The sequence below is a fragment of the Sturnira hondurensis genome, unplaced genomic scaffold, assembly GCF_014824575.4.
Source record: "Sturnira hondurensis isolate 20B ecotype Veracruz unplaced genomic scaffold, ASM1482457v3 Scaffold0020489, whole genome shotgun sequence".
NCBI lineage: Eukaryota > Metazoa > Chordata > Mammalia > Chiroptera > Phyllostomidae > Sturnira > Sturnira hondurensis.
In genome coordinates this window covers 7,159,116-7,179,966 of record NW_028093120.1, presented here as the reverse complement: position 1 = coordinate 7,179,966, position 20,851 = coordinate 7,159,116, and the positions used below count along the sequence as shown (strand labels likewise).

The window sequence follows — 20,851 nt, the reverse complement described above, 5'->3', positions numbered from 1 at the left end:
AAAAGTCTTGGGGCACCCTGGTTGAAAAATCACTGCTCTGTGGTAAGCAGGCAAGTCCAAGAATTCAAACCTCATTTAGATCCTCTATGCAAATGAAAGGTACAGACTGGTGAGCTGCATTGGCTCCTTTCAGGGTAGTCCCGTTGCCATGGTGAAGTGTAAGTGAAGTTCAGGATGTGGTCTCAAAAATTCACAGGTAGGGTGAGCATAAGACAACCTCTTCGTTACCTCCTGGCTTCATTTCAGTTCCCATGAGGTGAGTGACTGTCGTGACAGTTTACATTCACAGTGCTTAATTATGCCTAGGATGGTGAACCCTTTCAGAAGGTTTTCGATTTGCTTTGCCCAGATGCGTCAGAGGAGTCACTGTCATGGCAGCTGTAGTCTTAGGTAGTGTATTTCTTAAATAATAAAACCTGAAAGTCAAAATTACCTCTTGATCCATGGGCTACAAGATGGATGTGGTGTTAGCAGGTATGAAAACAACATTAATCTCACTGTACATCTCCATCAGAGCTCTCAGGTGGCCCTGCGCTTTGTCAGAGAACAGTAATATTTTTGAAAGGATTTTTTTCTGACCAGTAGGTTTCAACAGCGGACTTAAAATTTTCAGCAAACCATGTTGTAAACAGATGTGCTGTTATTCAGGCTTCGTTGTTCCATTTATAAAGCGCAGACAGAGTAGAGAGAGTCAGTCAGCCTGTCTTTGAAAACTTTGGAGCCAGACATTGACTTCTCCTCTCTTGCTATGAAAGTCCTGTGTATATGGCATCTTCCAGTGTGAGGCTGTTTCATCTACACTGAATATGTATTGTTTAATGTAGCCACTTTCATTAATAGATCTTTTGGGTAACTCATTGCAGCTTCTATAGCAGCACTTGTTGCTTCACCTTGCACTTTTGTTTTGGAGAAGGCTTCTTTTCTTAAAACTCATGAACCAACTTCCAGTTTCAAACTTTTTCTCTGCAGTTTCCTCTCCCCTCTCAGCCTTCGTAGACCTGAAGAGAGTTAGGGAGTTGCTCTGGATTGGGCTTTGGCTTAAGGGAATGTTGTGACTGATTTGATCTTCTATTCAGACCACTAGAAATTTATCCAGATCAACAATAAGGTGGTTTTACTTTCTTATCATTTGTGTGTTCACTGGAATAGCACTTTAATTTCCTTCGCATTTACAACTTGGCTGACTGCAAGCTTGCTGCAAGAGGCCTACTAGTTTTGGGCCTTTCTCCACTTTGACATGCCTTCTTCATTAAGCTTAATCGTATCTAGCTTTTAATTTAAAGTGCCTATTAAAGTAGGGACCTCTCTTGAGTACAATAACTGATGTCCTATATTTTTAGGACCATGAGATGCACCTAGGTTTTAGAGGGGGGAAATAGGGGGAAATTTTTGAAGCAAAAAATGTGGTAAAATATTTAATAACATAAATAACTTAGGCCACCAACGGACCCCACTTTCCTCCCAAATGGGGGTTGTGTCTTATCTTCCGAAAAATCTGGTATATGCCCAGACCCCAAAGTTTATCCATAACAGGCTATTCAGTAAATAAAAAGGTTCGTGTCTGGGCGCATACATCAGTTAGTTATTTTGATGTCCTATAGTAGTCAGGGTGCCATCAAATCAAGTAGAAATCTTCTCATTGTGAAAGTACTAGGCAGTCATGGATTTGATCAGTAAGCGGGGAATAAAACAGCCTTTTTAAACATAAGCCACATGCTTATTCAATCATTATCTTCATATTCTAGTAAGTAAATTTGTTTTCACTATTAAACAACAGCAACAAAAGGGATACTGGAGAACTTTGCACACCTGTTTGATTGTAAACTTTCTGAGTTTTTCTATTATGAAGTCAAAGACAATTTTTATAGCTTCCTGGAGATAGCTAAAACTTAAATAGCACCCTCATTACAGAGAGGTGAATTATTGTAATGAAACTTATCCTAGGTAATTTTGCACTCAAGATAAGGGTTTGTTTAGCTTTTTTTTGTTTTACTTTTACAAATATCTTATACATGTTTTGTCAATGTACTAAATAGTTGCAAAGCGGTTGACCTCAGGCAAGGTAAGTTTCTGTGGAAGTCCAGGGCCTAGAGATTATTCTCCTTGACTTTTATACTAGTTAGATAGAGGTAACTAAAAGTGTTCCTGCAGATCAGTGGAAATTGATTATAGACAATAAATAGTAGAACCTTATTTTACTTGAGAAAAAAGCAGTCATTAATAAGCATTGAAATATGAATAGGGAAAGAATGGAAAATAAAACACATCTGATTCCAATCCACAGGGTTTTTCAAGACTGATTGAAGTAAACTATAGAGTGTTCCAATGCTTAATAAGTTCTTTTTGGCCATTATAGCTTTAAAAATTGTTGACTTCTATTTTGACTAATTTGTGTTTGCATTAGCCTCATTAGCCCTCCTTTCTCTTATACAGTTAGAGGAAAAGAGGCACTTAAAATCTGTGCCTTAGTTTCCTTCTAGTACTACTTTATAGTGTTGCGTAAGGATGAAGTAAGTACATATATGTAAAGCACTTAGTGCCTGGCACATAATAAGTGCTATGTATGTGTTAGCAATTACTGTTAATGATGATCCAAGTATAGTGGTCAAGAGTGGAGAAGTCAGAGTTGTAATAGGTTACTATAGTTATTTAGATTCAAAGCTACAAATATCCTGCTGATCTTCCTATAGGAGTTTAGTGATAATTCTGCTATATAAGCCTCTGATATTCCTGTGTTGTATTCACTCAACAGATGTTCATTTTGAACCCAGTATGTTTTGGGAGTATGCCAGGTACTGTGGGACCTACAGAGAATTAATTGCACATAGATACTGCCCTTAGGATGCTTATGATTTAATTGAAAAGAATAAAAATAGCTGTAGTAAAAGATCCATATGCTAAGTATAGTAATAAATGTGCAAAAAAACAAATGAGCACTCGAGAAGGAGAGATCACTTTTCACTTGGGAAAAATCTGAGAGGAAATAGCGTGAACCAGGTCTGAGTTGATGTGGCATTCAGAGGTGGAATGAAGGAAACCATTGGCAGACACAGCATGAGGGGAGGTGTGGGGGAAGGAGATGGTGTGTGCTGTGCAGAAAGCCCAGGCATCTCTATTTGCAAGTTTGCCCTATTGTAAAATGATGGTGGGGGTGGGGGTGGGGGTAATGATACTGATGATAACCCTTGTTGAACATAATGCCTTTGACAAACATTACTTAGGTATTTCACCCTTGGTTTTTAATTCCACAAAATAACCAAACGAGTTAATTATTGTTTTCCCTTTTTTAGAGATGAGGAAAAGTCGTACAGACAGAAAGTGACTTTGTAGCCATTTAAGCACAGGAGTGGTTGACCCTCCCTTTCTTGCTAATACACTTGGCTGCCTCTTCAGAAACGCAAGTGATTGCACTCAAGTGAGGTTATTAGACACATACGCTATTATCTGGAGACTAGAAACTGATACAAATTAGAATTTTCGGCATTCTCACTTCTACATTTTCAACAAAGAATTCCTGCCGCCTCCAATATCTCCCAGAAACCCCTGGTAAGAACAGCTGTTTGTCTTGCACCAAGACTGTTTCTGAAAAGGTTGCTTCTGAGCCCATAGTTGTGCAGAGTTGAGTGGCGAGGAGGAACGCTCATCCTGGCTGTAGTGGCGAGAGGACCCACATCTGTAATCTTGGCTCTCTGTTTTCAGTATGAGATAAATGGTATTGTCTATATGATCAAGTTTGAACTTCTAGCATGAAATTCAGGGTGCTCTGTGCCTTGACTCCACTTGCTCCCTGGGTTTGTTTCCAAATCAGTAAAATGGCAGTAAAAACGCTTCTGTGTGTCTCAAGGCTTACTATGGGAGAAAACAAAATTCTGTATGTGGCATACTTTATAAACTATTTACTGATATATAAATATTGTTTTTATGATTATAGTCTTGTGAGATACATCCTGGAAGGCTTCTAGATAAATAAGGGTCTTTGTTTCTACATTTGAGTGGTTTCAGATGGCTTATTTTATCTTGACTCCTTTTTCTAACGAACCCAACCGTCATGTCTTTGTATTGGCGTTATGTCTTCCCTCCCTTTATTGGCCCACTTCTCCCCCAATTTGCTGCTTTTAATCAGCAGTCGATTAGGAAACCACAAAATAGAATTTGTTAGCAGTGTGTCTGAAATTAAGGTAATTTGCTCTTTTCTTGTACAAAGGGGGAGAGTTTTTAATCTTTATTGGTTTAGAATTCTTTTGTATTATTTCAATCTTTATAGTCTAAAAATTGTAGAGGTTAATAATGCATGCACTTAATCTTTTAAGCAATGCAAAAGCATACAGAGTAAGAATCTGGTCCCTCCCTCCCTTTTCCTTCCCAGGAACTCCCTAGATTAATCACTGTTTGCTGCTATGAATATACAAAATAGGCATGTACATAACATTCTGCAAGTTGATTTTTGACTCAACTGTGAAATACTGATATTTTTGTATTATTATATTACTGGTTATTGCTACATAACAGAACCCCAGAACTTAGTGTTTTTGTTTTTTTAAGATTTTATTTATTTATTTATCTTTAGAGGGGAAGGAGAGAGGGAAAGAAACATCAATGTATGGTTGCCTTTTGTGCGCCCCCTGCTGGTAGTTAGCCTGCAAGGAACCAGCCTGCAACCCAGGAATGTGCCCTGACTGGGAATCGAACCGCGAATCGTCTGGTTCGCAGGCCCGCGCTCGATCCACTGAGCTATGCCAGCCAGGGCTTCTTAGTGGTTTATTATATTTATTATTTCACGCTTCCTCTGGGCTAGGAGTTAAGTAGTGATTTAGCTACACGTTTAGCTGGGGTCAGATTTGAGGTTGCAGTCACAAAGGACTCACTTTTGAGGTGAACTAAGTTATAGGCTGGCTGTCAGCAGGCCTCACTTCTTCTCCTTTTGTAGGATAGGGCTGGTTGAGTATCTTCACTGTGGTGGAATGCGGAATTCCCCAAGAGTGAGCAACCCTAGAGGTTCCTAGGTCCTAGAGAAAGCCAGATGGAAGCTATTTCTCTCTTTTTTGGACCTAGCCTCAGAAGTCACATAGCATAATTTCCACCATTTCCTTTGTTAAAAGCAAGACTCTTAAGTGAGGTCCACGTACAAGGGAAGTGGAATTAGGCTTCACCTTTTGAAGTGAGGAATATCAAAGAATCTGTGGGCGTATTTTAAAACCACCACAGTATGTATAGCTCTGTCTGATGGATTTTGATGTTTGCTATGTTTTATAATACAGATGCCCCATAATTTCCTTGACTGTGCCCCAGTTTGTGGATGTTGTCACTCTCCTAAACAGTGCTACAGTGAACACACAAGTGTCCTTGTACAGGCTTGAGCTAGGATTTAGCTAGATTCTTAGAAGTGGGATTGTTGGGTCAGTAGTGGTCGGGGTTTGAGTGAGGGCTCAGGGGATAGATCTCTTTTATCTGAAGAGCCTGATTGTACACAAACACGTTTTGCCTTTCATTTGTGTTTTGGGTAGATTATTCAGAAAGGTATTTGAGTTAGTTGTATCATCAGTCTCATAGAAACAGAAAACATCTCAAAACATAATTCTGAGTATAAAAAAATTTAAATATTTATACTATGAGAAATAAATGAACCAGAGGAGTCAATGTTAACATGAATGAAATTAATTAACATTATGTTGAGTACAAAAAAGCAAGAACAGAAAATTACATTTAACATTATGCTAGTTATACAAAATTTAAACGTGAAAAACAGTACTATATTGCTTAGAAATAGTGTGAAGTAAAAAGATAAAGAAATGTAAATAGACTCAGGATAGTGGTTCTTCTGACAGAATTGCAGTTGAGGAGGGACACACCTTTTGGGGGTTTCTTAACTGGCAAAGTTTTGTGTAAGTGTATACATTTGTTTATTGAAGGTGCTTTTAGTGCAGTGAAGACAGTCAATGATAAAACTAGTACCTAAAATAGATACAGCAGGCTCTGGAATTCAGGTGGATTTTCAGCAGGAATAATGAGGAAACCCTCGAAAAGTTCAGCGGGCCCAGAGGAGATGACCTGTGTTCACCACCTCATCTGACAGTGAGCGATTTAGGGAATTTACTTAAGCTTCCGAGTCACAGTTTTCTTATCTGTATGTCACAGGGAGCAGACCCACTCTTGACTCTGGTACCATTTCTAGCATTTAAGCAAGTATGTGTTTTTTAGTAATTGCCAAGTTTTGCCTTTTTGATGTTGTTGTGCAAGAAAATTGTTCAGTATTGAATGTCAGATTTTCTAATGTCTTTACACAATGAATTAAAATTATTCACTGGTGGATACGAAGCTGTACAGTTGTCATCTCTAGGGATTTCTTTTTGCTGACATTGGAGCAGACCTTTTCTGCTGACTGAAAATTTCTTTGTTGTGGTGCTTTGTGCTGTTAATGACCAAATTCTTATGTGGCAGCTGCACCTGACACGTGCTTATTCTCCGTGTGGAGGCCATAGATCTCCTGCAGCTGAGTGACAGCATCACCTGCACAGCCTTTTGAGGTGGCAACTGTAGTTCTAATGTTATTTCGAAATATTTCAGACCTATTTTCCCACACGTCTTAGCCCTGTCAGGACAGTGAAATGCGTCAGGGGATGAGAAGTTGTTGCTGTTTTATGGGTGTTTTACAATGCAGACAGACCGGAAGGTAGTGTTTTCCGTATGTAGGTTTGTAGAACACGTAACGTCAAGAGTATTTGCTACATACCCTGCTGAGGCTTATTAATTACTTAGAGTTATTGTGAGAATGTTTATATTGTGATTTTTTTCTGCCTAAAATCTATTATTAGCTTCTACTTAGAATGTTGAAGGTCAGCAGAGGGGCAGTAACACAGTCACCCACCCCAACCAAAGCTTTTCCCCTGGATGGCACTGCTTTCTGTGACTTAACATAGTGATCAAGAACAGCGACTCTTGAACCAGACCACCTAAATTCAGATCTTGGCAGCTCCCCTTACTGCTTTGTGCTCAAGTTACTCAACCTCTCTACCTCAGTTTCATCTGTAAAATGGGGATCACTGACCATCACATTACCTCCTGGGTAATTATGAAGATTGTCATATTTTGAAAGTATTTACAGTTGTGTCTGGTTCAGAATGAATACTGTTTAAGTATTCATTAAGTAAATATTGGGTTGGCCAAAAAATCGCACATTTTTCATTTTTACCAGTAACTTGATTGATTTGGATATTTTGAGTATGTAAGCTATCTCCTGCTATTGGCTTCCAGTGGGTAGAGGCAGGGTTGCTGCTAAACATCTTCTAAGGCATGAAACAGCCCCACAGCAAAGAATTATTGGGCCAAAATGTCATGGGTACCAAGAAACTTCGCAAACCACTTTTGACACATTTGATCCAGTCGCAGCACCTTCTCCATACACTGCACAGATCTTTTTCTTTTTGCATTTCAGTTGAATTTTTACCTTCCTCAAAATAATAAAGCTTAATATGCCAAAAATGTTGTGTATTTTCTTCCATTTTCAATATTAAAATGGCTATGCAAAAATTCACTGATTTTGATAAGTTGTTTTTTTTTAAATGCATGCTACTATGACAGCTGTCACAATACAATCTAATGAAATTGTTTGGAATAAAGTTGAAGACAAATGAGCAATACTAGAGCCATCACACAGAAAAAGACATACTGGACTTTTGGCCAGCCCAGTACATGTGGACAGACAGATAGCTTTAGGGCACACAGAACTGGGCTTAACGCTGTTCCTGGTTCCAGGTTAACCAGCCTGTTCCTGGTTGGATCTAGTCCCAAGCAGTAAAGGACACTGTGTTTTCAGTCACATCGGTTATACAAGCTAATAAAAACAAGGCAGACTGTAAAGCATTAACAAATGATGCTTTCTCTTTGGCTGAACCAAACCGGAGGCATAGGTGGTAAGGTAGCCTATGGATACAATTCGTAAGGGTTCTTCCTCAGGTCAGAGAGCTGGTGGGATGAGGAAGGGAGGAGTCTGGGGGGATGTGCAGGAAGTGTCCACAGTTTCTGAGATTTTTGTTGTTGGTGTCCTTCACTGTGCAAAAGCTCTTTACTTTGATGTAGCCCCATTTATTTGTTTTTTTTTCTTTTGTTGCCCTTGCCCAAGGAGACCTATCCAGGAAGAAACTAAGACCAATCAGTGTCAAAGAGTTGACTGCCTTTCCAGTGTTGTTTGAGACGAAGGGTAGCGTCCTCCTTTTTCTCTCCAGGGGCAGAGGTGGGGGGAGACACATAGCACAGGGACGCCCTCCAATAACTTACCTTCTTTTGTTTTTTTTTTTTTTTTTGTATTTATTTTGTTTTTAGTACTTTTTAACTNGAAGAAACTAAGACCAATCAGTGTCAAAGAGTTGACTGCCTTTCCAGTGTTGTTTGAGACGAAGGGTAGCGTCCTCCTTTTTCTCTCCAGGGGCAGAGGTGGGGGGAGACACATAGCACAGGGACGCCCTCCAATAACTTACCTTCTTTTGTTTTTTTTTTTTTTGTATTTATTTTGTTTTTAGTACTTTTTAACTTTATTAAGGTATAATTGACATATAACATATTAGATTCAGGTGTACAACCTAGTGATTTGCAAAATGATCAACCACAGTTAAGTTTAGTTAAAATCCATCACCATACACAGTTACAAACTTTCTTCCTTGTGATGAAAACTTGGAAGATCTACTCTCTTAGCAACTTTCAAACATACAATATAGTATCATCAATTATAGTCGCCATCTGTACATTATATTTCTATGACTTATTTATTTTATAACTGGAAGTCTATACCTTTTGAACCCCTTCATCTCTTTGCTCAACCCTCACCCCAAAAGCCTTTACAGCTTGTGCTTCTCAGAGGCTGCAGGAGACTGAATGGCTAAGACTGGCAAAGTTGGATAGGACCTAATCCTCTGCAAGCCCTGGGCGGTCTCCTCTGTAGGTGTCTCTGCAGGTGCTAACTCAGCCACCCCCTGGAGGTGCTGGTCAGTAGCTGGACAGTTAAGGGAAAGGGAAGACATCCAGACTTCCTTGGTGGCATAGGGTCATTCGTAGTGGAGCACTTACTTATATTACAGACAGGGGAGAAGGAATACTGGATATGAGTTCCAACCTTGAGGAGCAAATCCGAGCATTGCAGTTTGCACATTTAATCATGAAACACAGTTTGATACAAAACATACTTGCCTGTTTTGTCAATTTGCAGTTTTGGCTGCTTAGTTGTTTCTTCAACACATTTGGATTTTCTTAGTGTAGAACTTAAAGTAGGTCCCTATTTTTGCCCGTGTGACTTTGCATAAATTTTTTATTTTGGCAGGGAGTGGGGATTGGGCTGTGTTTGTGTGTTGAATCCAAAAGCAGCACTGTTTTAATTGATTTACTCTGCAAAGATCATTTTGTTCTAAAGATATGATATGAATGCTAGTTATTTGCTGTATTTAATTTCACTGCAATAGAATTCACCCACTAGTTTAAAATAAAATGTGATTATTTCAATGTTAAATCATATTTTATCTATATAAAGTATTCAGAATTTAATAGTAAAAGATTAGTTTAAGTTCATAGCATTTGTATCGTATGCTAGAACATTATAACTTAGTGGTATTTTTGGCACAAAAGTAATTTCTTAGGCCTTTAAAAAATATTAGATCATACTCAGTGGAAGACAACACACACAGAGACCCAAAGTGGAGAAAACGTAAGAGGAATTTGAAACATGCAACTACTGACCGTCCTCGAAGCTCATTGGAAGGATGTGGCAGAGAAACATTAAACTTTTAATTTTAAAAACCCTTCTCATATCTATTAATTTACTCATCTATTCAACTAATATTTGTGACAGGAAGTATGGTAAGATCCTCAGTTAGAAATGGTTAAGACATTGTCCCTGTATTGAAGGGACTCAGTCCTTTTTTTCATATCTTCACAGAAATTCTTAAATGTAGGCTTGGTTTCTGTTGAGTATTTATTAGTGGACTAAGTATCTCTCACACTGCCGTACTTGTTAGACCTGTTTCTGTGGAACCATGAAAGTCATAGTGACGTGGGGGTCTTAGTTTCCCCGGGTCATAGCTCCAGTTTTAAAGGTTCTTTTAAGCATATTTTATTGATTATGCTATTGTAGTTGTCCAATTTTTATTCTCCCCTTTATTCCCCTGCACATCCTTCCCACCAGCATTCCTCCCCCTTAGTTCACATCCATGAGTCGTACATATAAGTTCTTTGCTTCTCTACTTCCTATACTAGTCTTAACCTCCCCCTGTCTATTTTGTACCTACCATCTACGCTACTTATTCTCTGTACCTTTTCCCCCTCTGCCCCCCCCCCCCCGCCCTGCTGATAACCCTCCAGTGATCTTCATTTCTGTAATTCTGTTCCTGGTCTAGTTGTTTGCTTAGTTGGGGAGGGGCGCGGTTTGGGTCAGTGGTTGACAGTTGTGAGTTTGTGGTCATTTTACTGTTCATAGTTTTTGATCATCTGTCTCTTAGATAAGTCCCTTTAACGTTTTATATAATAAGAGCTTGGTGATGATGAACTCCTTTAACTTGACCTTATCTGGGAAGCACTTTATCTGCCTTTCCATTCTGAATGAAAGCTTTGCTGGATAGAGTAATCATGGATGTAGGTCCTTGCCTTTCATCACTTGGAATGCTTCTTTCCAGCCCCTTCTTGCTTGTAATGTTTCTTTTGAGAAATCAGCTGACAGTCTGATGGGAACTCCTTTGTAGGTGACTGTCTCCTTTTCTCTTGCTGCTTCTAAAATTCTCTCCTTATTTTTAATCTTGGGTAGTGTAATTATGATCTGCCTTGGTGTGTACTTCCTTGGGTCCAACTTCTTTGGGACTCTCTGGGCTTCCTAGACTTCCTGGAAGTCTGTTTCCTTCGCCAGATTGGGAAAGTTCTCCTCTGTTATTTTTTTAAGTAAGTTTTCAATTTATTGCTCTTCTTCTGGCACCCCAATGATTCAGATGTTGGAACATTTAAAGTTGCCCCGGACATTCTTCAGCCTCTCCTCATTTTTTTTTGAATTCCTGTTTCTTCATTCTGTTCTGTTATTTCTTCCTTCTCTAAATTGTTGATTTGGGTCCTGGTTTCCTTTCCTTCACTGTTGGTTCCTTGGATATTTTTCTTTATTTCATTTGGCATAGCCTTCACTTTTTCCTCTTATTTCGTGACCATACTCAACCATTTCTGGGAGCATCCTCATTGCCAGTGTTTTTGAACTGTGCATCTAATAGGTTGGCTATCTCTTCATTGCTTCGTTTTTCTAGATTTTTGATCTGTTCTTTCATTTGGGCCATATGTCTTTTTCTCAGCACACCTGTTACATTGTAAAGTGTAGAGCCTTAGGTATTCACCAGGGTCTGGGAATTCACATTGCTTCATTGCATTGCTGTTTGTGGGGGAGGTATCCTAGAGGGAACAATGCCATTTGCTCGGCTGTCTACTAGCTTTCATTCACTTCCCTCACTACCCACAAGCAAATAGGGCCCTTTTGTGCCGATTCGCAGGTGGGTGGGTTTGTGTATGTTCTAGAACCCTGTGGATCTCTCCAATGAACTCTTATGAGGCTGGGGGTTTCTCCTGCCACTACAACCTCTACAGATTTTTACAGCTAGAGGTTGTGAGGCTTTATTTCTCTGCACTGGAACCCTGGCTTATGCAGTCTGTTTCACTCCCCAGTTGTTCCTCCCTGTTTATCTGCACACACATGTGGGACCACCAGCCACTGCCTCACCCGCCCAGTCCTCCAGCCACTGCCTTGCTGTGTGTCCTCTCCACCCTCACTGCCTGTCTCCAACCCTCCTACTGGTCTGGATGAATGTTCTTTAACTCTTTGGTTGTCGGACTCCCATACAGTTTGATTTTCTGTCAGTTTTGGTTATTTTTTGTTTATAAATTTGTTGTCCTTTTTCATTGTACAAGGAAGCAAAGTTTATCTACCTACACCTCCATCTTGGCTGGAAGTCCAGTTTTAATGTTTTTTGATGTCCTTACAGGGAGTGTCCCACCTGTACCTGCTAACAATAGGAATGGATCTTCCAGCACAACCATGAAACCACCTACAACTTCAGTTTTTGCAGCGTCAGTCAGCACCTTGAAATCCACAGTGAAACCACCAACAACTTCAGTTACTACAACCACAAAAAGTGTGACAGTAACCACCTTGAAATCCACAACAACTTCCCAAGTGACAACAACACCAGGGGTCTCAACACATACAACGTCTACCACCTTAAAGTCTACACCCAAAATAACAAGTGTTTCACAAAACGCATCACAGGTGTCAACAACCACGATGGCCACGAGCCACAACAGCTCGGTGACATCTGTTTCTTCATCAGTAACAAGTATGTATTAAAAATTATCTACTTTTCCTATGCTGAAAATAGTTGTTAATTTAAGTGCCACATTTAGATGATCATTCCATTCTGCAAAAATAAATAACAGAAATTTAGGCAGTGATTTCCTATTAAATAAATTTGTTGTAGAAATCAGGAAAAGAGCTGATTGACTTAGTGTTCTTGTCCCTTTAAAAAAAGTGGTTTTCCAACTGAATCATACCAAATAATGACTATATAAGACCCATTTGAGAATAAGTAACTTATCCTAACAGGGGACTTTATTTTATGGTTTGAAAATTTGTCATACCTTTAATGCTTTTCCTCATTGTAGGAAGGAATTACGAAGGCTCAGTCTACATGATTTCCAAAGCAAAAATCACAGTCAACTTTGATTTTCATTCATTTGTGCCATAAAGATATTTTAAAATTGTATTAGATATGATCATGTATGTAGTTTCAGAGTCTCAGCACTCTTTTTGCATTTTTAAAAACACGATGTTTGTGAAACCATGAGTTTAAAAACCCTTAAGAAGATCAAGTTATCCGACATTGGTGTTCTTTTTAAGAGCTAGTACATTCATGAGAACAGATAGCAGACTTTATGGTTTCTTTTGTGTGTTTTTATATATTTTACTCCATCTAGTTTAGTTTCTTTATCACTAGAATTTATTTATTGAAATGAAACATAATGTCTCAGGGGCTTTTGCCATGATTCAAACCAAAATAGTTTAGATCTCCAAATTATTCAAAAGGAGAAATTTCCGTTGGAAACATTTATTCAAATTGGACCCAATTTCAACATAATAGTTGTGTTACCCAGACTTCTTTTGTTAAGGCATAAAATCTTAAGAGGATTTATAAGGAAAAAAAAAAACCAACATGAAGTCTTGCTGCCTCTGAGGTTTTGGTAAGAGACTGTCAAAGTCCAGCACCATCAGACACCTTCAGATCCTGGGGCTGCAGGCACTAGGGGTTTTCCGGTGAGAGAGGTGTTGGATAAGCTGAAGAAAACTAGATCCAGGCAAGTCTCTGGCAATGCTGGAGAGCACCTTTGTATGTTTACAGGCCCCCTTGTCCCAGTTCCATGTTCATTTATATAGAGATTCAGAAAATGTTAGGTTATTACAATGGTTTTAAAAAGTACTAAACCCTGTTTTGTTTTGTTTTCTTTCAGTCACAGCAACTATAAATTCTAAAGAAAACAAAGGCTCAAAATTTGATATTGGCAGCTTTGTTGGTGGTATTGCATTAACACTGGGAATTTTATCTATTCTTTACATTGGATGCAAAGTATATTATTCAAGAAGAGGCATTCAGTACAGAACCATGTGAGTTTTGGTTGCCCAGGACTTTAATTTTAACTATTTCTGTATTTCTTTATTTAAATATCATGACAAAATATCAGAGTAGTGGGGGCGATATTCTTCTCAGAGATGAGTAATTTATAGATTTATGAGTTATGTTCCCATTAATCTTCTATGCCCAAAGTAAATTATTTATGTACAACGTCTGATTACAAATATTGACAAAGAGAAATAGAGGTATGTAAATGTGTTTGTATTTTTTAATGTTACCCATTTTTTACCGCAGGCCCAAGTTAAGCCAACCCTTTTTACTTGCCTGTAGCTGTAATTAATCATGAGGAACACGGGATCAGGCTTCGTGTGGCCTAGCACGTCTTGTGTTGATCGGTAGCACTAAAATAACATCCTTGGTAAAAACATGGTTTTTGCTTCCTATGGCGAAGGCAAAGCTACCAAAGAAATTCTTCTGACAGCCACGTTTTCCCTGATAATTTACTATATCAGATGACTTGTTAGTATAATATACATTATCATTTTATCTGTAGTAACACTACTTTTTAGATGAGCTTTACGTCAAGTCCTGATCACCAAACCATGTTCCCCCTTCATAAATTGTACAGGCCTCACGATTTCTGGAGGTAGCACCTCCCAGCTTTTGTTACACCAACAGAATCCTGTTAGATTTGGGTCTTATATGTACACGTACCAATTCCTTCTTTTGATGTTCATGTATAATACCATAGAGTAGATGATCGTTCTCCAAAACTTGTTTGTTGTAAGTGGTTTTAAACATACACATCCCACACAGACTTCCCATGTAAGAAACATTTGAGGAATACTGATTGAGCCTTTAAAATTTGCAGTAATTTTTAAAAATCACTCTCTCTAGAAATATTTATCATCTGTTTCCTTAGTAAATTTAATCAGTTAAACAGAAGGCACATTTTGATTATAGTAAATTAAATGCCAGTTGTATTTCACATATCTATAAGTATTCATTTCAAATGTCAATATGTATTCATAGAGTTGAGGCTATAAAATAGCGTAGCAGTTAAATTAAAATATGCATTTTCCTTTTAAACTGCCTTAACCAGGAAGTATGCAATCTCAGCTTCTGGGCTAATTTTTCCCTTAGACATACATGACCGCACAGTGCCGCATGCCCTGTGGAGTCAGGGTCCAGACTCCCCCTTGATGGGAGGAAACTGGTGGCAGGAGCACTTCGACTCTAAAAGGAGTTTTATTTTCATGTAGGAAACAGTAGGTGGTAAAAATACCCTATTTAGTTGAGTCTAAGTAAACATTTTTGGTTTTTTCCATGTTTTAACACCTCTGAAATTAGGATATATCTTACAGTCCGTGGGATGTGAAAGCACTGTGTTTTAGTTTAATTGGCTGTACTTTTCTTAGTGCTATATTTTTAAAAATGTGCATTTTAAAGCCAGTAGTTCCTTTGAAATTATAAAAAATGGTGTTCCATAAGTAAGGACTTAATGTTTGTCCCAGTAAAGAAACTGAGACCTTCATTCTGGCTGCTGTGGCTCAGTGGATTGAGTGCCAGCCTCTGAACCAAAGGGTCGTCAGTTCACTTCCCAGTCAGGGCACATGCCCGGGTTGTGGGCCAGGTCCCTGTTTGGGGGCATGTGAGAGGCAAATAATCAATGTATCTCTTGCACATTGATGTTTCTTTCTCCCTTCCCCTCTCTCTGGAAATAAATAAAAAATCTTTTTAAAAAAATTAAAAAAGAAAGAAACTGAGAACCCTCTATATCCAGTAACAATGAACATTTCTAGTTTTCACTTGTTGGATATTAACTGATTAAAATACTGATTAAAATGTTAGCTCCTATGTTTCTTAGAGTTACATGGAGAGACAGTGGAATTAAATGGCTAAGACATAGGGTTTGGGGAAGTCCCTAAAGACATAGGGCTTGGGGCAGACTTATTGGGTTGGCTGGGAAGTTTGTTTTTTTCTCTATGATGGCTCTTGTGCTTAGTTGGCTTTAACTTCATTTGAAATAGTTTTGTTAGATTGTGTTGTGACAGCTGTCATAAGAGCATGCACATTTTAAAAACTTACCAAAACTGGTTTTGTTATCAAAACTTTTAATATTGAAGATGGAAGAAAATATGCAACATTTTCTGCATATTTTGCTTTATTATTTCAAGAGAGGTAAAAACGCACCTGAAATGCCAAAAAGATTTGTGCAGTGTATGGAGAAGGTGCTGTCACTGACCGAACTTGTCAAGTGGTTTGTGAAGTTTCTTGGTACTATTGACATTTTAACCAAATAATTCTTTGCTGTGGGGCTGTCTTATGCATTGGAAGAGGTTCAGCAGCACCCCTGGCCTCTATCCACTAGAAGCCAATAGCAAGACATAGCCAAAAGATCCAGATCAATGAAGGTATTGGTGAAAATAAACCTAGATGGACTTTTTTGGCCAACCCAATAGTGTTAGGCCTGCTTGACTGCTGACTAGCAGAGTGCCTTCCCATGCTTATGTAAACGAGGCAACGTAGTGCCCAGTGGTCAGGATGGGAGTTCACATGCTTGCTTAGCTTCAGATCCTGTGCAAATGGGAGAATGAATAAATCAAGTAAATGAAAGTGTCCTCTGCACGGGGTGACTGTGGTGATTACATGAGTTCTGGGTGTAAAGTCTGGAGTATAACATCCGACACATAGTCAACACTCAAGAAATGGTGGTAGTTTTCTTTTTTAAAGAGGGTTATAATCGCTAATTGTGAAGAGTCACACAGCAGCCCCGAGAGGCAGAGCAGAGATTTCAGTCTAGGTTTGACAGCCTGAACCATCGTTCCAATCCTTAACCACTTAATTCTGAAACTTGAAATTATTTGTTACTTTAAAACATGAATATATAAGTAGGCTTGATACAAATACAAAACGAAGTAATTTTAACCTTTGATATATTACAGTGATGAACATGATGCCATCATTTAAGGAAATATGAGGACCATTGGAAAGAAGATCGATGCACCCCTATCGATTAGTTTAAGACCATCCTCTCTTTTTGAAAACAGTGTAAACAGGCCGTGCATATAATGTACAATACATCATATAAATATGTAAAGACTTCTCATGATTACTAAAGGTAAAAGGGGTTTTTGGGGTTTCATTTGGGACGTACAGTTAATGCAGTAGTTATATTCACTATTAGGAAATAGATGGTGAGGCAAGTCCTGTCCCATTTTCTCGTGGCATTGGTCACATAGGGCCAGTGATTGGAAGACATCATCTCGGAAGGGCACACTGCCATCTGGACAAATAGGGAGCTCATCACCGCACTCAGGATGTGGGTTGTCTTTCCTGCTCATGCAGAGAACTTAGTGCTGCACAGAGCTGGGTGTGTGCTGGTTTACTGATGTCACATGGCAGGGATTTGATGAGTAAACCAGACCTTAAGCATAATTTTAGTTTAAGTGTGTCTTCAGAAAGCATGAATATTTTATGTTTTAGTACTAGGTTTAGAAACAACATGCATCCCCTCCTCCCCAAACAAAACAAACAAAAAAACAAATAAAAGCAGAAACAATACTGGAGTTGAGCCCTGTGAGAGCCTGTATTTTTATTAATAACTTCCTTTGAGCTTTAATGGCAGTAGATATAATTATCTTTTCTTCCCTCTGTAATTTCAGTAAATGGCAGTGTCTAACAGGATAGTGTTTTAAAGACTTAGTTTTTAGTGTTAAATAAGAAGTTAGATTATATGCTACTGTGAGAATATCGTCACCACTGGAAATTGCTTTGTTTCATATTCAGCTATTATCTTGTTTAGTGAATGTTTTAAGAGATGTAGAGCTGCTTTCAGTATATAGAAATGTTGAATGCAGCGTAAACACAACTAACTTTTAAAAAAGCCCCTTACTTGACTTCCAGCACAACGTTCAGGACTCTGTACAGTCAGAACTGTGGAGGAATGCTCTGTTCCTCCAGCCACGGACTGCAGCACTCCCCTCATGCTGCTAGACCCACAAGGTGCAAATACTGCATTTCTCTGCACTGTTGATTTTACCCAAAAGGTGGGGAAGCAGCATTTATAAGATACCAGCATATTTTGAAATAAATTCTTACGAAGATTTAGGACAAGAGTTCCTTATCTGGGTATTCTTCCCACCATTCCTCTCTTGCTGAAGAGGAGGTACTTTCACATGTGTGGTTAGCAGAGAGAAAAAGCATAGTACTTACAGGGACAGTGATATTAGCCAACACATTTTGGAGTGTTTTCAGTTTCACAGTTTATATCCCAGCACTCAAAACTCAGGGTCAAGTTTTGACAAAAGAGGTATTGCATCATACTGAGATGGTATTTCTGTCTTAGATTAGTCAGAGTAAATCACACCATATTTCGAATAGTCTAAAAATGAGCTAAGACATTCTAGTAAACATGCAGCTACCTTAATAGGAATTAAATGTAACGTTTGTGATCAGCTTTTGGTTAATGGAGACTACATCAAGCAGTTTGATTTAAAAGAATCATTTCTACTCACTGTGCATTGTGGCCAGTGATGGGATGCACATGGATGATAGAAGTTATCCCAGATACGGACATGACGGAACGGATGCGACACATACTGTGTGGAGAAAATATTATAAAACCAGTCTTTTATAGCCATGGGGTCTTTGATATTTAAGTTGTTTTGTACCCTACATTCTTGCTGTTTCAGTACCTCAAATAAGTCAGAACTTTGTAGACAGGCCTGAAATTTTCTTGCGTACTTCTTTCTTTAGCACTTTGAAGGTAAAAAACCACTTTTAAATACTAAATGTCATCATATGCCTTTAAAGTTTTCTGTGCTTTGGGTTTGAAATAATTTAGTTATGTCTTTTCTCTGTATATAAGTTGTATAATTTGCTACTTTTAAGTACCAGTATTTCTATACAGTCAGGTATTTTTGGTTATGTGCAAAAATTGAGGGACCCAGGGAGGCAAACCAATATTTTGCCTTGGAGCATATTTTCTAATTTTTTCCTAATTATATTGACTTAAAGCAAACATTCCATTTTGTTTGCATTCCTTGAGAATGTATTTACTTGAAGATAAAAGCAATTCAGATGTATATTATCAGGTACAGTCCAATTGGTGATTTTAAAATTTCCTTGAATAATTCGTAAAATAAATAATTCAAATACAGATACATGACAGTTGGCAGTATATTACAGTGATAATTTTGTATTTTTCAGAAAAAAATTTAAAGTGAATCCTGTTTTTTCTTTTTATTATAATGACCAGCTTTGGATATTTCATTGTTAACTAAAATCTAAGATCTATTTTTAGAATAAAATTTTTGTTCGCCAAGAGTTTTATGTGTGTGGTTTTGCTTCATTTCATCAAACTCATGAGAAATTAACAAAATAGGAAAACCCCAAAATAAAATGTCAGATTGTTGACACTGTAAGCATTGTTATCTGAGCCACCAGTAGCATCCCCTGGAAACTTGTTAGGAGTGCAAATTCTTTTTTTTTTTAAATTTTTAAAAAAAATTATTTATTTTTAGAGGGGAAGGGAAGGAGAGAAGTATCAATGTATGGTTGCCTCTCGTGAGTCCCCTGCTGGGAAGTGGTCTGCAACCCAGGCATGTGCCCTGACTGGGAATCGAACTGTGATCGTGTGGTTCACAGACCCATGCTCAATCCACTGAGCTACGCCAGCCAGGGCTAGGAGTGCAAATTCTTGAGTCTCCCACCCAAGACCCACTGAAACTCTGGGGTGGAGCCCAGCAATCAAATGTTTTAACAATCCTACCAGGTGATTCTGACGAATACCAAAGTTTGAGAAGCACTGGTCAGAAAATTTTCATTTGAAGCCACTTAATTCTGCTGGGTAAATTTTTAAAAATAGGTACATTCACAGTAGAAATAAAAAAACTACCATGATAAATCAACTGCAGGTGCATTAAGATATAGTATTCAAGGATTTCTATTCTTTAAAACTGGATATAACTTAACTGAGAGTAACAGACATTTGTATATAAGGTAATCAGTAGGGTGCGGTCCGCAGGAAATCCTCTCTGTAATGAAGTGCCCTGTTACAGTGTTTGTACCCAGTTCTTTCTCCCTCCCCACCCTTCCTCGGCTTCACTCTGGGTATGGCACGTGTCTCGCTTTTGACCTAATGGTATAGGAGAGTACCTGTAATAAACAGCACGTCTGTCCAGAAACTGTGTAAGTTTCAGCTAATTATTTTTTAAATTAAAGTACATTATGCATACTCAAAAAAATGAGAATGACATCACTAAGATAAAACATGGGTCCTTCCTGACTTTGCTTCCCCTCACAAGGGTGCCCAGTCTCATCCTATTCAACATAGTATTGAAGATGTATTGAAGTAAGAGCAATCGAGCAGGGAGAAATAAAAGTCATCAGCATTGGAAAGGAAAAAGTAAAATTGTCTCTTTGGAGATGACATGATTGTACATATAGAAAATCTTAAAGATTCCACAAAAGTACTGTAATAACATTCAGTAAAGCGTCAAGATACAAAATGTACGAAAAGCAATAGCATTTCTATACACTAAAGAATTACCTGAAAAAAACAGTTCCATTTATAATAGCATCAAAAACAAAATGCATAGGAATACATAGAAGGTGAACTCTATTCTGAAACCTACAAGAGACTAATGAAAGCGAAATCATACAAATGGAAAGATATCCCAAGTTCATGGAGTAGAATAATTAATTTTGTTAAAATGTCAGTACTACCAAAAGTTACCTACAGACTCAATGCAATCTCTGTCAAGATTCCAAGGGCATTTTTTTTACAGAAGTAGAAAAAACTAAAATTTATATGGAACCACAGCATACCCCAAATAGCCAAAGCAATTTTCAGAAGAACAGTGGGAGGCGGGGGACTTCCGCCAAGATGGAGGCATAGGTGGAAACACTGTGCCTTCTCCAACAACCAAGTTTGAATACAACAAAGATTTGGAGAAACAAAGACACAGCCAAAGGACAGAAAATTGAATTATATGGAAGTCCGACTACATCTAACCGTTCAACGGGGAAGGTAAGAGGGGCGGAGCCAGCAGAGTCGGGCAGGACAGGTCCCCAGACCTAGGTGTGCAAGTGGCCCGGACTCAGGGTGTGGGGCAGACTGACCGTGGTCGCACATTCGCGCCCAGTGAGACGGACCATGCAGGCCCCAGGGGGCGAGGGCTGACAGCGGTGACACACTTGAGTGCAGTGGGACG

At 38.6% G+C, this 20,851-nt stretch overlaps 1 protein-coding gene across 1 annotated transcript in view; it reads left to right on the top strand.

The window, feature by feature from the left end:
* The window catches only part of TMEM123 (transmembrane protein 123), a 37,839-nt gene extending 20,128 nt beyond the window's left edge, over nucleotides 1–17,711 (top strand). Inside the window, exons 2-4 of the mRNA XM_037029720.1 lie at nucleotides 11,994–12,344; nucleotides 13,513–13,666; nucleotides 16,580–17,711. Of these exons, the coding sequence (XP_036885615.1) occupies nucleotides 11,994–12,344; nucleotides 13,513–13,666; nucleotides 16,580–16,604 (530 nt within the window). The 3' untranslated portion in view covers nucleotides 16,605–17,711. The remainder of the gene's footprint in view (nucleotides 1–11,993; nucleotides 12,345–13,512; nucleotides 13,667–16,579) is intronic.
* Nucleotides 17,712–20,851: the final 3,140 nt, after the last annotated feature.